We start from the raw sequence: 16,441 nt of genomic DNA on the forward strand, positions 1-16,441 counted from the left end.
TCAAGACTCAACTCAGCAGCCTATTTTAAAGGTAAAAAAATTCAGGTGGCCCAGCCCAAGGTAGCCCACTATGGAATCGGCCTGCGCCCAGGGGGAGCTAAAATTAAAATGTGGGGACAGATTTATAGTTGGACTAGTGCATGTCCTAGATCAACTTTAAATTTCAGTATAAAAATAAAGCTATGAAGTAATTGTGTGCTAAATGAAAAACAGCCAGTAATTTCCTTACATGCAATATATAATAAACTAATTTGCACCCTTTGCATTGTAACATGGTTTGTCCAGGAGACTATTTACTCCTTTTTTGCCTTATTTTCCTTAATGATTCAGGCCCAATGTGTCTCCAGAACAGTCCGTGGAGACTGTGTTTTTACTAAAATCTCAGCTCATTTTCCATCGCAGCTCATAGCGATCGAAAAAAATCGGTGTTCACAGCCAGACATTAAGACAATGTCCAGTGGCACCACATGGCCTTGGTTTGATCAGAGGAAATGAAACCTTTTCTTGTAGAAGTGTTTTTTTTTGTTTGTTTTTATCCATCCTCTTGACAATATACTGGTGGTGATGATACACTATACTGTAATGTCCAGGAAGAATGTTTTTATTTTTTACTATTACAGCAGTTTGTGTAATATATTGTACTATTTTTTTTAACAAATAGGAAAAAGAAATAACCCATACTTGCCTCCTTTTGAAGGCAGCTGTCCGGGAGGGGGCATGGCCACGCATGGCACGCCCGTAGGCTCCGCCCCCTCGATCTTAGGCAATTTTAGCCAATCGCAGCAAGGACGTGGCCACAATGCAGCGTTTAGCCCCTCCCCCACTATCTTTAACAACGGCGACAGCTGGATCCGGGATCTTTGCCTGCTCTCTCGGGAGCCCGGGAGAACTCCCAAAAATTCGGGAGTCTCCCGGATATTCCGGGAGAGTAGGCAACTATGAAATAACCTAAATGTAAAAGGGTACAGAACAAAAAACATATAGGAGCCTGTCCCTTTCATATCATCTAAATGGACTACCTTTAAAAAATATATATATATTTTACAGTTGAAACTTGGCAAGATGTATCTGCCAAAATATACTTTGGTGGGCTGGCAAATTTTAGCCTGAGGGGCAAGACTCGACTCAGCAGCCTATTTTAAAGAAAAAAATGCAGGTGGCCCAGTGACCCAGCCCAAGGTAGCCCAGTAAGGGACTGGCCCATGGGGCATATGTCCCCATGCCCCCCCAGCCCAGTCTGCCCCTGTTCATGAGTGGCTACAATATCCAAGCTAATGTTTGGAAAACGTAGTCTGCGTTACAAATCTGTTCATGTGAGGACTGCGATATTTCAATACAAACACTTGCTAAAACTACAGTAATTCATATACTAATAGAGAGAGGTTTTCCATGTTATAGTCTTTATTGCATAGACTCCCATAGTTTGTAACGAAACCATGACGCTAAGTTGCGATTTTCCAGTGGCAAAATCAACACATAGGATCCTGTCAACATAGTACAGTTGCTCCGTAAAGAATGGAGAATTATATTTCCGAACCTTTTTCCAGTGAAAATGAAACAAATTTGTAATATTTCTAGTGGATGTTGTTGCTTTTGAGATACAGAAATACGTATTTCATCAGTCTTCCAGACTTTGGACCAGGTATTGAATGGAATTTCCTTACTTTCTCTCTTTCTAAATTTCTAGTTCTGTTCATGTTCTCTTAAATGGCTGTTATTTTCTGATTAATGTTTGAGAAGAATGTTGCTAAAACTGTATGAGGAAGGATTAGCTCATACAAATCCCCCTTTCTCTTAGCAGGCAGAAATAGCAGCCGTTGTGCAATGTTTTGATAGTTTTTTTTTTTTATTTCCTCTTGGTATTCAATTGGTGTTGACTCAACAACATAGCGATTTTTAATGCCAGACCGACATCAGCTAGAAATGCTGATACATTCTGATGATTAACTGTTCGTTGGGCTCCAAAGAAAGCTAAAATGATTGAGTACAGATGAGTCCGGTTTAAACACTAATCTAAATGTCATTATGCAGATAAAACACACACACCTACCAACTTGCATGGTTCCGCCACTTAAATGAGGACTGTGTTTTGTGAGCAGACTTAACACAGTGAACACTGCTAAATGGGGTAACTACAAAAAGGCAACACAGCAAGAGAAGCAATATCTGCACTGACATTTGTTACAGCACAAATTGCACTTCATGCAGTGAACTTCTGCCAACTTGAGTTCACGAGAGGATGCAACCTTATTACTGTAACCAATGACAGTAGTAGTGTTGCTACTTGTAGGAGAGTGAATTAAATGAGTGGGAGCAGCATCAGCATTGCAGCGTTTTCTCAGAGGTAGGTACTATCTGTATGATGGAGCAATATAGTTGCTATCAGGTGATTTAATAAGGCTGGATATCTTAATCTAATAAAAATATGCTATTTCTAAAATTCTACAAACCTGTGGCTTTATCAGAAATCTAGACTCCCTTTCTTCTATAGAGGGATTACAGAAATGTATCTCTTGCATTCCTCTAGTAATGCCTAAGAATTCATTGTATTATAGTGATAATAATTGCTCAATATTCAAATTAAACCTCAAAGTATGACAGCAAAATAAATGTATTGCAAAATATCTGCCTTTTCTGACACTAATATACAGTACCAAGAGACAAGAATAGCCTTTTTCTGTTTCAATATTATAATTTGGGTTGTTTCCACTGTCTAAATGTGCAGAGTAAGTCATATCAATCAAACATACATTTCCTTCATTCGCTTAACTTGAACCCAACCGTTTAAGCTAATTGTTGATTGGTTGCTATATGTACTTTACATTTGTGCTTTGACACTAAGGGCTGGACTCTCAAAATAAGCACATTAAAAAATAGTGTATTTCCGCCATCATGCAGAGCCGTACACAGCTGAAAATTACATCAGGCTCCGCAATGGCAGTGTATGCACCTGGTTTACACTAAGTCACCGTTATCTGTGTGTATTTGCAAATGCCCTCTAGCAGGTGCAAATAATATGCCTCCTAACAGACTTATATGCATGTGTCTTTAGGTTTGCATGAGCAGCATTTGCGTTAATACCCCCTTACTATCCTTGGCCTATGCTTGCACACCTCTTCTCTAGCCAATTCCACCCCTACAGTGCAAGGACGTGCAAGTTCCAGCCTGCATTGCCCAATATGCGTCTGTTCTGTATGCAGGCATGCGCAGCATGAATTTGCTCAATTTACGCTACTCAAGCTTGGATAAGTTCAATTCTGCATCAGGCCCTATGTTGCCAAAAAATCTCACATACATCTCTTGAAAACAGACAGTGAGCAGTACATGTGTCTCTTCCTAATTTTTTTTTAATTTTTTTTTTTAGTAATGGCGTTTCACAGCTTCCTCTTGGAACCAATCAGCTGCCACGCCTGGAATAAAGATGGGACTCGTGAGTGTCTGAAATTATTATTTATTAATAAGATTTATTAATGTTTTAAAACTGCACTACCACCTAGGAACTTTATTTTACTAAGGTGACCTTCCTACCATTCCGCAAACTGAAAAGCTGGAGGGGTGTGGGCAGAGCTCACAAGCTGTAATCAAGAATTTAAGGCTTGCAGTTGGTCCTCTTGCACCACTCCTCTGCTGCTATTTGAGTAGTTAAATTGATTTTTGGTTCTGTACATATCAGCCCTTGGATTTCCAGCCAGGGGTATGGACAGTATTTATTAATGTCATTTTATCGCTATCCAATAAACATTGTACAATGCAATTATTGTGGTTCCAACGCAAAAAGATATTTAATTGCAAAAATATAGCAGGATTTACAGCAAGTCATAATAACGCATAAAATATATTACAATAAAGCTGGAAAATATAAAAAAAACACCAAATACATTACATTTTTGCTAGCGCTTCACCTGGGCCCAGGGTAAGATACAGTCATGTTGTCTGTTGTCAGGAAGATAGAGAAAATATGGCCCAGAGAAGCTTGCTTATATGCAGCTTCAGTTAACAAAAAACATGTTGATGAGGTCACTATGTAAATAGATAACACTTAGAGAGGTCTTCATTGGTCCAGAGTTAACAATGTTCCAGTTGTCTGCTGGTCATAGGTCAGTTCAAAGGATTACTCTAATAAAGTGTGGCCAGCTCACTCCAACAGCTGAGCACATATTGTGCCTAAGGGAACTGACCTAAACCAGTTTTTACAAACCTATTTGCATTCCAAACACAATATCATTTTGAGCATTACTCCTTTATCTTCCATAACTAGCGATCGCTTCGCCGATAATAGTGGATTCATCATGGTAATTTATAGATCAAAATGACCCTAAGCATGATACATTTCTTATATCCTGAGCCTTAGATACCTTTAATATATTATCATTTATGTATAAATAATCTATAATATATTTTACTAATAAATAAAAGTGGATTGGAACCTTAATAAATGTATATTATTTACAAGTGTAAGTGGTAATGCAAATGTGTGTGTTATTAATCCGTGCGATTGCGTCATAACACGTGGCGTACTAATTACAATCGCATGGTAAAATAATATTAATTAATTTAGTTTACTTCATCCAATTATTTGACTTTCACTTCAGTTTAGTATAAAATTTTACCTAGGTGGTACAGCAGCATTGAAGTGACCAGTCCCCTTTTATGGAATATAACTTAATTGAATGAATAAAATGGGATGTAGCAGGAGTAAAAAAAAACAATGGAAGTTAGAAAACATGAATTTTAAAGATGATGAAAAAAGGCAGCTTGTTGTTCCTGGCATTCTGCTGCCTCAAGCCTGAACTTGTGTGGTCTTTACACACCTCAGGGCATGCCTATACTTATGCTCCACTCCTGTTAATGCCCAAGTTATTTTATTTTAGCTTACATAATAAATGTACTGATGTTGCCATTACATAATATCAGGATTTGACTATCAAATTTTATCATAGAGGTTTAGATTACTAGACATGGATTTCTCTTATATTGCACATGGCAAGATCGTAATGGCTGGCATTGCACTATAGTTATAGGACTGTACAAAAAGAGTAGGTGAGTAGATGTTATGTAATTTATGTACACTATATACACATGTAGGTCATACTTGCCCAGAGCCTCAACTAAACATATTCGTGCAGTCCCATGTGTGATTTGCTAAGAAGGGTGGAGGCTGTCACAGTGTGAGGGGAGAGACCAGGGTGTCGCATGCTGAGGTGAGGGAGTAGGAGCTCATACACTGGAGGGATGGTTGTTACAAGCTGTGGGGAGTGCGGAAAGCTGGCACAGACTCTGGGGTGGTAGGGGGGGATATCAAAGGCTCTGTGGGGGGTAGGGGGGATGTCACAGGCTGTGGGATGGGAAGAAGGTTGGGATCTCACAGGCTGTGGGGTTGAAAATGGGGCTGTCACAGACTGAGGAGACAGAGGGAGGACTGTCGCAGGCTGTGGGGTGGCAGGGAGGGCTTGTACAGGCTGTGTCTGTCACAGGTTGTGGGGATTGAGTGAGGACTGTCGCAAGTTGTAGGGATGGAAGAAGGCTGTCATTCTGATTGGAGAATGGTGGAAGCTGTAACAGGCTGATTTGAGAAAAAAGGGAGAGAGACTTTCGTTCAAGAGGGCAGAGATGGCTGTCGCACATGGGGGAGAGACGGAAGAGAAAGCAGTCACATGGGGATAGAGGTTTGTAATGAACAGACTGCCACATACAGAGGGAAAGCTGTCACACAAGAAGGTAGTGGGGAGATAGAGGAGTCCTGAATTTCAGGGAGACCTCCCAGAAGAGCAGGCACCCTCTTTGGTCCTGTGGAAGGCAGGGCTTAATTACCCAAATTATGTCATTAAGATCCACAGCGCAGAGCCACAATTCGAGGCGGGGTGGGACTACTGTGATAACATTGCGTAACCACGCACCCTCCCACATTTACCACCCGTCCTCCCCTCTGTGATCAGAAACTATAAGTTAGCAAGCATGATATAGGTAAGAATTTATGAAAGTTCAAAGTTGATACATATAAATGTAGATGACAGGCCTTTCAGAGGCACTTTTTTGAATTCTTGTTCCTCTGTTCTTGTTAGTTACCCTAATTAAAAACACCTTTTAATAAATGGGTGTGGTGCTGGCCTGAAGTGAAAGAAGTCACATCCCAAGTGCTAACAGAATTAAAAAAGTAAGGGGGTGGGGACATTTTAGCTGACTCACCCAAATTTGTTGAATATATAGAAATGTGCATCACTGACAAATGGGGAGGCAGATAACTCATGTAATGGGATTATATATCCATGACTTGCACCCGTTGAACTTGAGTTTACTTTTTAGTTTCTTTTAACGTTGAGTAAAATGTTTTGTCCATTAGATTTATACCAGTGAGGTATAGTGGAATTAGATATAGATATCTTTATTGCAAGACTTATATTCTGCAAAACATATGTTTAGGAGCATTGTTTGCAAACACTATGTAATTGAGAGTGTTAAGATAAGAAACTTTATTGATTTGTAATGAAAAATGCAAAATAAGGTTAAAAAAGCAAAGCGTGCTTGAAAGAGTTATTCAGTTGCAAACTAATTTTGGAAATACAATCCAGAGAAAGAATCAACGACTGTTTTATAGCATTAAAGTCACATCAGAGGAGTTTGAGATCCGTTATCGAATTTAAATCAGAATTTTCACCTGTGTGCAAACAATGGTGTTGTTTTACACAAATAAAATCATAAATAATAGTATCTGTTAATGTGCATTCCCTTCTCAGTATGCTTTTATATTTTATCTTTTCAGAAATTGCATTTTGCCCAAACAGCCATGATGTTCACATCTACAAAAAAGATGGAGATAAATGGACCAAAATTCAAGAGCTGAAAGAACACAATGGGCAAGTCACAGGTAGGAGGATATTACCATTGATATCTTGACACTGACCTATTGTTTAAACTTCAGTGGGCACAAAACATTTTCCCAGCCATCCATAAATTTCTACTTTTCAAGCCTAAAAAACCCCAAAAACCTGATTATACAAAATATAAATGTAACTTTGCAACAAATATTTGACAAAAATATCCTAACAAGAGATAGTCCAAGGATACCTTTTTTTAGTGTGCCAAATTATTGTGTAACAAGCAATGAAATAGACCATTTACTAACGCATGAAGGTCCATACACCGTTTTCACCTTTTATAGAAGTTGTGTATATACAATGCCTCAAATGGACAGTGATTTTTTTTTTTACAATTTATAACAAAGAAAATATAGAAAGTGATAGTTGTCTGATCATCTGCCTGATTACATGATATACTTAGACAGTTGAAGAGGATACAAGTCAAGAATTCTATATTGACAGTCGCTTATTAAGGGCTTTTATGGCGCAGCCAAGTGGTCTATACCTGTTTAAAAGTATTTTGTGTGTTGGCCACTGAAGCTCTTGGTTCTTGCTTAGACAGTCCAACAAATCTTATTTTTAATCTCTGTAATGGTGCTCCTCTTTCCCAAAGTTTAGTAATGCAATACCAGATACTGGAAAATAATTTGAATGTAGTCTAAGGCATTTATTGGTTGCTTTATGGAGCAATGCAATCCAAAGATCGAATCGGGCAAGGAGACTTTCATACAGAAGCAATTAGCAGAAAAGTCCAGCAAACTAATATGGCTTTCTTCTACACAAAAAAACATAACATCTATTGAATTGCAGTGTATATGAGAAGCATTCGTCAGGCAGATACCAGTCCAAGAAGATTTTGATAGGCTTTCTCATTGTTTGGCATATAGAGGGAGGATTTCACTTCATTAGAAAAGAAATCAACCCCCTTTTTTCAGGGAGAGTTATTTGGTTAGTCTGGCTACCTACTTTAGCAAGGAGGATTTTTTTGGAATTGTAGCGTGTATAAAAAGCATGTGAGTGAGTGTGCAACGAGAGGATGTTTCACGGCAGAAATTGGTCCTTGGTGAGGTAGAAGCCACATAATGTTGGGCCAAAATACAGTGAATATAATTTCACAAAGTGACCTGAAGATAGTATTGATACCATTGAAGCATTTGGGGGAGTTGTACTGAATGTAGGTAGCCCAAGAGCCATGGGAGAAACAAGCCCCCTCTTAGGTCTAATACGAATATTGACGCTTTGCCAGATTTAATGAGATTTTTTTTTTTACTTTTCTAGTCAACTCTCCACATATTCATACTGTATATCAATTTGTTTGATTGCCCTTTATCCACACATTTGTATTCTTTGAAATTGTACTCAATTAAGTTATTGCAAAAAAAATAAAATAATGAATATTGGTGGAAAAATAATGCATTTTCTGGGACCAAACCAATTTACCATATCTCTCTCTTAGTCAAACCAAAATCTCTGTCTCCACCCCCTCTATACCCCACCTCCTGCTAGAGGCCAGTCTAGTTCAAGTGCCCGGCGGGGCGGGCTGTGCACAGGGCTGCTTAGCAGCCGTTTTTACTTTTATTTTATGATTTTATTTATATTGGAGACTGTGGTCTCCGAGGTCTGACAGCCGGCGGCTCGCTCAGCCGCGTAGTCGGCTGTCAGTTAGGACTCCCCGCTGCGGATACTTCTTTCTGCTCTGCTGCGGCCGGCGGGGAGAGTGTGAGGCAGCGATGGGGGAGGTCTGTGGAGCGCACAGCACGGATGGCTGTGCGCTGTCTGCGGGGGGGGGGGGAGCGGAGGTGCCGTGTAGGTCCTCCTTGTTTGCCTGCTCCCTCTGCCACCTATTTAACCCTCCATGGAGCCAGGCACAGTCGATGGTGGCTGGGGTCTGTCCTCCATGTACAGAGAGCATGCTGTCTGCACACACTGTGTCTGGAGGGTTGGCAGCTCTCAGCATAGTGCTGAGAGAGAGAGGGTAGAAATCGCAGTGTGTTCCCTGAGCTGGCTGTTTTTTACTAAAAGCAGCCTTTTTAAGGAGCCTGTCCCAGATAATCTACGGGCGCATTCTACAAGATCTGTAAGTGCTTCCTGGGTGGCCCACCATGGTGCCTCCAGTGAACAATTGTGTAAAGCGGCCACGTGGTCTTCTGTACACACTTTCACAAAGTTTCACAGATTTAATGTGTTTGCCTCTAGGGATGCAAGTTTTAGGAGAAAGGTGCTTCGGGCCGTTTCTTCTGAGCGTTCTCTCCCGTGAGACCGCTTTGGGATGTCCCCAAGGTCCCGGTGTCCCCCAAGGGATGTGAGAGAAAATGGGATTTTTATACTTACGTAAAATCCGTTTCTCTTTAATCCGTTGGGGGACACCGGGCGCCCACCCTTAACGCTCTGGTTTTTCCTTCTGTTTGACATGTTGTTTGATTATTAAGAGAATGTTGTGTTGTTAAGTTTATTCTCTTTTCTTTTGTTCTCTCTATCTCCCTTTCTGTGGGCTTGGTTAAACATAGACTGGCCTCTAGCAGGAGGTGGGGTATAGAGGGGGTGGAGCCAGAGCTTTTGTTTTAACTAAAAGTTAAAGTGCCAGCGTTTCGCTTGTCCTACTCTATACCCCAAGGTTCCGGTGTCCCCTAACGGATTAAGAGAAACTGATTTTACGTAAGTATAAAAATCCCATTTTTTTGTAGTAAAATCAGTAAGGAATGATGGGCATATAATATATGTGAAGATATTAATTTAGAGAAATACAAAGAAAGGCACAGCTTTCCTCTGTCTCCTTCAAAGGACTCGTAGTGTATAGTTATAGATTGACTCCACAATCACAGATTCTGCAGAATCTCTATGCCTCTAACACATATCCTTTTCTCATACTCTCCAAACGATGTTTATATACATGCAAAGAGAAGAAGAGAAACAGGATTCCATAGCGTAATTCTGTATAATCCAAGAAGCCACAATTGATTAAAAAGAACTTACATTTATTAAATATAAAAACACATGAACTAACAAAGCTCTATGTGAGTGATCTACTAGTACCCATACTTGATACATCTCCAATTTGCAGTAAGTGTGGATACAATACATCATGCATAAAAAACCGCATCATACTGAATAGCCATTCAATAACAGAAAAAATATTTATGCCAAAGCGGATTACTTATTTAACCTACCCATCTCTCCTCCTCTAGATACTTGGAGATACTGAAACCTCCTCACGATACTGGGTAATAATAATGAATACCCAAAATAAAACAAATGAACATAAAAAAACCTCTTATAAATATATTAGTCTCCAAAGCATTAAACACCCTCTATGTCTTAAACAGGATTGTATCAGATGGAAAACAATACTGCCTACATATATGAAGCTAGATCATAACCCATATATATCAGATAAATACATCTCTCAATAAAACCTACACACAGCGGAGAACCTATGCCGGAGACGCAGTGAAATACTTACTTTACATAGATAACATGTTTGTTATCTATTGTAAAGTAAGTATTTCACTGCGTCTCCGGCATAGGTTCTCCGCTGTGTGTACACTAAGACGCATACCACTGACTATCTGCTTGAAAAACTAAGGGATGTCATTGCAACATGGCTTATCCCGCTTGGATTCTCCAAGCGGGATAAGCTTGGAGAGTCCAATATTGTGAGAGTATTACAGTTCCATGTTTTGCTCACACAATCAACTCTGTGGTACAGAGCTTTTTAAAAAATGACATTGACATGTAGCAGATGCTGACTGTGTCCCGAAACAATTTGGGTCATTTTCGGCATTCTACAACAGTATATAGGAGATTGCAGCACCTGCAAGAAGAATTTGAGGGGGAATGTACTTTAGTCCAGCGCAGCGGAGAATACTTTCTGTGTTGTTCAAGGTGCTGAAAGTACTCTAAGTAGTCACCTGTGAAGTGAGTTTAGACACTGCTAGCTTGAGCAAAGTGATTCCCTTAATTAGACTTTTGGAAAAACAGCTTGAGGAATTGAAGGAGATAAAACAAAGAAATTACGCTAAGTATGTCAGACTTGTAGATCAAGTACTTTATACGCTTTGCCAGGATCAAAGAAGTATCATCATCTTTAAATCGGATCACTACATTTTGCCGACTATGCTTGATCCTAGGTTTAAGAGCTATGTCTTCTCTTTCTTTCTAGTTGCCCCAGATCTCAAGAGATGCAATGAGCTCCTGGTCAGTAAGCCGACAGCTCAAGTGGTACATAACACGACAATGTCTCCTTCCTCCGTTTCTCAGGCTACTGCTGCTAGGAAAAAAACATAGCTTTCTCAAGACACCCAGTGGTGATGCAGATGAGTCAGCACAACATTTTGACATTTGGTCTGGTCTAAAAGAATTGCCCAAAAATCATGACAGGTCTATCATAAAATGAATTGCAAATTCCACAAGGAAGGCCATTAATGGCAATTACATCAAAGTACAGATACTTCTGTAATGGTGGATTCCAGCAGGGATTAATTAGTATTGTGTGAGGATGATGTACACACTGATGAGGGTGAGGATGATGACCGTATAGATTGCAGGTGCTGAAATCTAGTTGAGATAAGGGAGCTAGCTGATGCTGGTATGCTTGTTAATATTTTGGGCAGAATGGCATGTTGGTCATTTTATGTTTTTCTACAGTAAACTTTCACCTTTTATTAGAGAGGTGTTTTTTTTCTTTAAAAGAGTAAAAACTTTTTTTTTTACATTCTTGTTTCCCTGACTTAAAACCACTATGCACTTGATCATAGGCTTTAGCAGATGACATAGAGGGATTAGTATCATCATGACTGGTGCCAGCAGCTGTTTGGTGCTCCTGGTCTACTGTGGACTGATGTTAATCCATATCGATGGCATAGAGCAATTTGACTGGATACTGGAGTGTGACAAGAACAATGTGACTGGAGAGTGACAAGTACACTGCTACCCCTGTTTCTGTGTGAGCAATTTCAATGAGACTGGAGAGTGACGAGAACAATGTGACTGGAGAGTGACAAGGACACTACCACCCCTCCTGTTTCTGTATGAGCAATGGCACAGAGCAATGTCACTAGAGAGTTGACTGATAAGAAGAACACTGTGTTCCCTCCTGTTTCATTGTGAGCTATGGCACAGTACAATATCACTGGAGACTGCCAAGAACACTGCCACCCTTCCTCTTTCTGTATTAGCTATGACGCTGGCCAACTGCACTGGAGACTGCCAATAACGCTGCTACCCCTTCCGTGTCTGTCTGTGAAATGACGCCGAATCACCACGGAGAACGGTACTTATAAAATCCAAAGCTCACGAGCAGGGCCGGATTAACCCTAGGGCTAACTGGGCTACAGCCCAGGGGCCTCGGGCATCCAGGGGGCCCTTGAAAGTGCTCAGCGACATTATTGATCGGTCAGTGGCGGGGGCGTCCCCAGCGCGAATAATGCTGCTGAGCACTTTCACTGCAGTCCTTCCCCGGCGCGCTGTAGTCTCCTTACTTAAGAGATCTCGTGAGTCTCACTCTCACGAGATTTCCTCAGTAAAGAGCATGCAGCGCGCCGGGGAAGGACTGCAATGCCAGGAGGAGGTAAGTGCCTTGGGGGTGGCTCGGCTCACCGGGGAGGAAAGGGGGGGCGGCTCGAATCACGGGGGGGGCCTCGTGGGGGAATGGAGGCCCCCTTAGCCCAGGGGCCTCCATTCGCTTAATCCGGCCCTGCTCACGAGATCCGATGACGTAACAATGACAGTTCTGAGGGCGCGTAAAAATACCCAACTGGCTTGACTCAGTACTCGGATCTGCAATGTTCATGTGGGCTCAGTTTATGGAAAACAGAGCCCGAACATCTCTAGTATGAAGGCCTCATCGTTCAGTGAGACATAGATTTCTGAGAAAATTGCATATATGCAATGAAAACGTGCAATGACATGTCTCTTAAGAAATTGTATATATGCAATGAAATGCATAAGGTTCTGCTGTGATTGAAACCTTTATTGTTTATTTGAGCTTGTGCTACTTTTTGACACATTTTGTTTCAAGCTAAACCATGACCATTGTTGCAAACATTATCCACAGTGTTAGTTCCATAGCTATGCTATTATTTGAATTGTGACATCTAGTCTCATGTTTATCTATTAAGAGACTGAGTGCGGCCAATTGACACTATAAAGAGTCCACATTAGCTGGCGTTACATGTAGTTGTCTTCATTTTATGTGATTCAAGCAAGTTGTAAAGTGTCTTTTTTTTTTTTTTTTTTTTAATATGAGCTCATATTTGTTGTATGATAAAATAATTTGTTCAATAGTTTTTTTTATTCTCCACGGATCTCTCTGTTTCTAAAATAGTTGTAGAGTGCTCTTGCATTAACTCTGAATGAGCCTCTTAAAGCAGTAATCCCACAATGAAGGTTTGTTTTTTTTTCTTTAAATAGCAAGTTAAGTACCTTTTTTTTAAGCATGTATCTGCATCATTGTTCTTTGCTGTACTCCCAAAAATAATTATCTCCTTTTCAAAATCACAGAGAAGACAGGGCTCAGAGGGGAGTTGAAAAACCTCTCAGCTCACAGCATCAGTCAGTCACATGTGCCATGTGACTGTGGTTGTCTTGGTAGACTTTTACAATGTGCAGAATTCTAAATCATTAACAGACCTGCTGTGATTCTCAAGTTAAGGCAGAAAAGTAGAGTTGGCCCTTTACAACAACAAATCTTTATGCACTTTAAAACTGATCTTGATGGTTTTAAAAGTCTTTTATATCAAGTCACCTTTATTTAATTTTAACCTTCTTCTAATTTACTTTAGGCATTGACTGGGCTCCTGAGAGTAACCGCATAGTGACATGTGGCACTGACAGAAATGCCTATGTTTGGACTCTGCGAAACAACACATGGAAACCAACTCTTGTCATACTGAGGATTAATCGTGCTGCACGATGTGTGAAGTGGTCACCTAAGGAAAACAAGTTTGCCGTGGGCAGTGGTTCCAGGCTTATCTCCATCTGTTATTTTGAGCAAGAAAATGACTGGTAATTCTGTACCCCTGTAATATTCAAGATAATTTACTGGTTTTCACTGGCTATAACAACTTGTTCACACGTTGCAGGTGACACCATGACATTAGTAAACCATATGACTGCCGTAAGAAAACCGGTGTGCACATTCCCATTGTATGTTGCATTTCATGTGCTTTTCACTGATCCATCAGTCAGTATCTATTTTCAGAGTGGTTTCATGTTTCCTCCACATGGAACTGCCGAATGGCTAAATAACAAAGTGTGAATAGCTAGAATGCATGGCCAAGCCCTATTACCTTTAAACCTGAACATGGATGTTGCTCATTAAATTTGGCCACACAAGTTGAGCAACAACATCACTGTCCAATTTGGCTCCACAAAATAGATGAGATAAGCCGGTTAGCACTGCTAATGTGCAGCCAGACCACGTCTGGCCAGAATGCTGTCTGTTATTGACATCGACCCAAAACTAGGGTAGAAGAGAAGCAAGTGCTTTAATGTCCTTGATTCACCCAACTCCTCTCACTGCAAACTTTTGCACCCTCACAGATGATGAAACTCCATACTATCTTGTAAATCTATGAGCAATTTTGCAGATATAGGCTCATGATTATACAAAAGAACATTTCCACTATGCTTTTGCAATTGTGCTATTTGTAAATGAAACTTAGGAGTTTTGAACTGGATTACAGAAATATGTATCTAAATTCATATTGTAGCATTATGTAATTCAGAAATAATATTCTTACAATGCCAATAACATTCTGTATTTTTTTACAGGTGGGTCTGCAAACACATCAAGAAGCCAATCCGCTCTACTGTTCTTAGCTTGGACTGGCATCCCAATAATGTCCTTTTGGCTGCAGGGTCCAGTGATTTTAAGAGCAGGTAAGGTAAACACAGAACCATGGTGGTACTAGACCAGATAAAGTTCATTTGGATATAGTTCTTGAATACCCACAATGCCAAACAATAATAAACATTTGTAATCCCCAAGGGAACATAGGTATCCATGTGATCTGAATAATAGGGGGGAAGGCAGCAGGATGGGATGTTTCCTGTAGTCCATGCTGTCACAGTCACTTATGAAGCACACTGCAGAGTACCTTGGTTGTGCACTGATGTGCCTTCATGGACCATCCAGTGAACGTAGAGGCCCACGCCTCCTCTCAGACTCTGAAAAGTAAAAGTGCAGAGAAATGCTTAGGGGGTACACTGTTCAAAAATTTCCCAGCAAACTGCAATGTAGTACCCTGTCCTACCCCCTTTAATATCACCTGTTTCAAATAAAAGAAACTATTCTGGTTTTTTTCCTTAAATAATGAATGGTTTAGGCTTCTTTATGAATTAAATAAATCATGACAATAACTTGTTTTTTTACATTTGTCACTTTTGTGGGAGTGTGAAGCTTTTTATTACATTGCTTGAAGTTCTATACTTTTGTTAATGTTTCATGGGTTAAAAAATTAATGTAAAGGCAAATGCAGCACCTGCAATAAAGCAGTCCCCTTATATAGTGCACTGCTTAAATTAACAAAGTAAACAGGTCATGTCTTCCACCCCCACCTCCAAGTCTCCCAAAATCCTCCAGCAACCCCGACACTTGACAGCTTGGGCTGATGTCCACTATAACAAGGTCCCCGTGCTGTAGTAAACACAAGCTCTAGGAGGTCAGTGGAGAGCACTATGTAGAAATAAACCTCAGAACACCCCTTCCTAGACTCTACCAGCCTGTCCCTATTCCCAAACATCTGGGTTTTTAGGGTCGGGATAATTGAATGAGATTATGAGCCCTGGAATAGCAATCCAGTGAAAAAAACAGTCCATATTTAACTTAGGTGCAAAATAGAAAACTAATTTGCACCCCTTGCATTGTAGCATGGTTTTGTCCAGGAGACAACTTACTCATTTTTTTTAATTAACTTTCCTTAATAAATGAGGCCCAATGCCATTGCTGGTTAAAATCATAGTGATTACAATGAACATAATCCTGAAATTCTTCTCTTTTAAACTCTTTTAAACTCTTTCAGTTCGGGTGCCATATAAAATGTTTAATAATATACAAAAGGCTGTTACATAATTTGTGTGGAAAAGAAACCTCACATAGATTATACTATTAATTCCAAAATAATCAATGGACTTTTCTTTACTGTAGTATGTTCCCTAATTCCCTTCCCATGTGTTTCCACCCATCCCGCCTACACCCCCTAGTTAATCACAGTGTTTTGTATAGATAATACTTTTCTTTACATTTTTGTAATATTCTTACAGTTACTGTGAAAAAGTTTAAAGTTTAATATTTAAAAAAAATAGAATGAAAGACTCCCCAAATCCCTCATTCACCACTTTAAAGAAAAATAAAGAAAAATGGATCCAGTACTGTGCTTGCTAACTGTTTTTTGCCTAACTTGATGTGCTAAAAGTGTAGGGTCAGACATGGTCTCCACAAGCTCTGATCTAGCGTAAATTTGCCCTGTGACAAATTTATGTTCTTACAATAAACTTGTTCCACAAAATTATATCTCATTTATACACTGTTCCACAGAACAAGGAGCATCGGATCTAGGCACACCTTTACTCTGGCGCTCTGTGAA

The 16,441-nt window shown here is 40.0% G+C and overlaps 1 protein-coding gene across 1 annotated transcript in view; it reads left to right on the forward strand.

Annotated features, from left to right (window-relative positions):
• Positions 1 to 16,441, forward strand: part of ARPC1B (actin related protein 2/3 complex subunit 1B) — a 58,502-nt gene that overhangs the window by 26,824 nt on the left and 15,237 nt on the right. Inside the window, exons 2-5 of the mRNA XM_075179918.1 lie at positions 3,365 to 3,430; positions 6,761 to 6,865; positions 13,637 to 13,859; positions 14,628 to 14,735. Of these exons, the coding sequence (XP_075036019.1) occupies positions 3,367 to 3,430; positions 6,761 to 6,865; positions 13,637 to 13,859; positions 14,628 to 14,735 (500 nt within the window). The 5' untranslated portion in view covers positions 3,365 to 3,366. The remainder of the gene's footprint in view (positions 1 to 3,364; positions 3,431 to 6,760; positions 6,866 to 13,636; positions 13,860 to 14,627; positions 14,736 to 16,441) is intronic.

This window comes from Mixophyes fleayi, chromosome 7 (genome assembly GCF_038048845.1).
Source record: "Mixophyes fleayi isolate aMixFle1 chromosome 7, aMixFle1.hap1, whole genome shotgun sequence".
Taxonomy (NCBI): Eukaryota; Metazoa; Chordata; class Amphibia; order Anura; family Limnodynastidae; genus Mixophyes; species Mixophyes fleayi.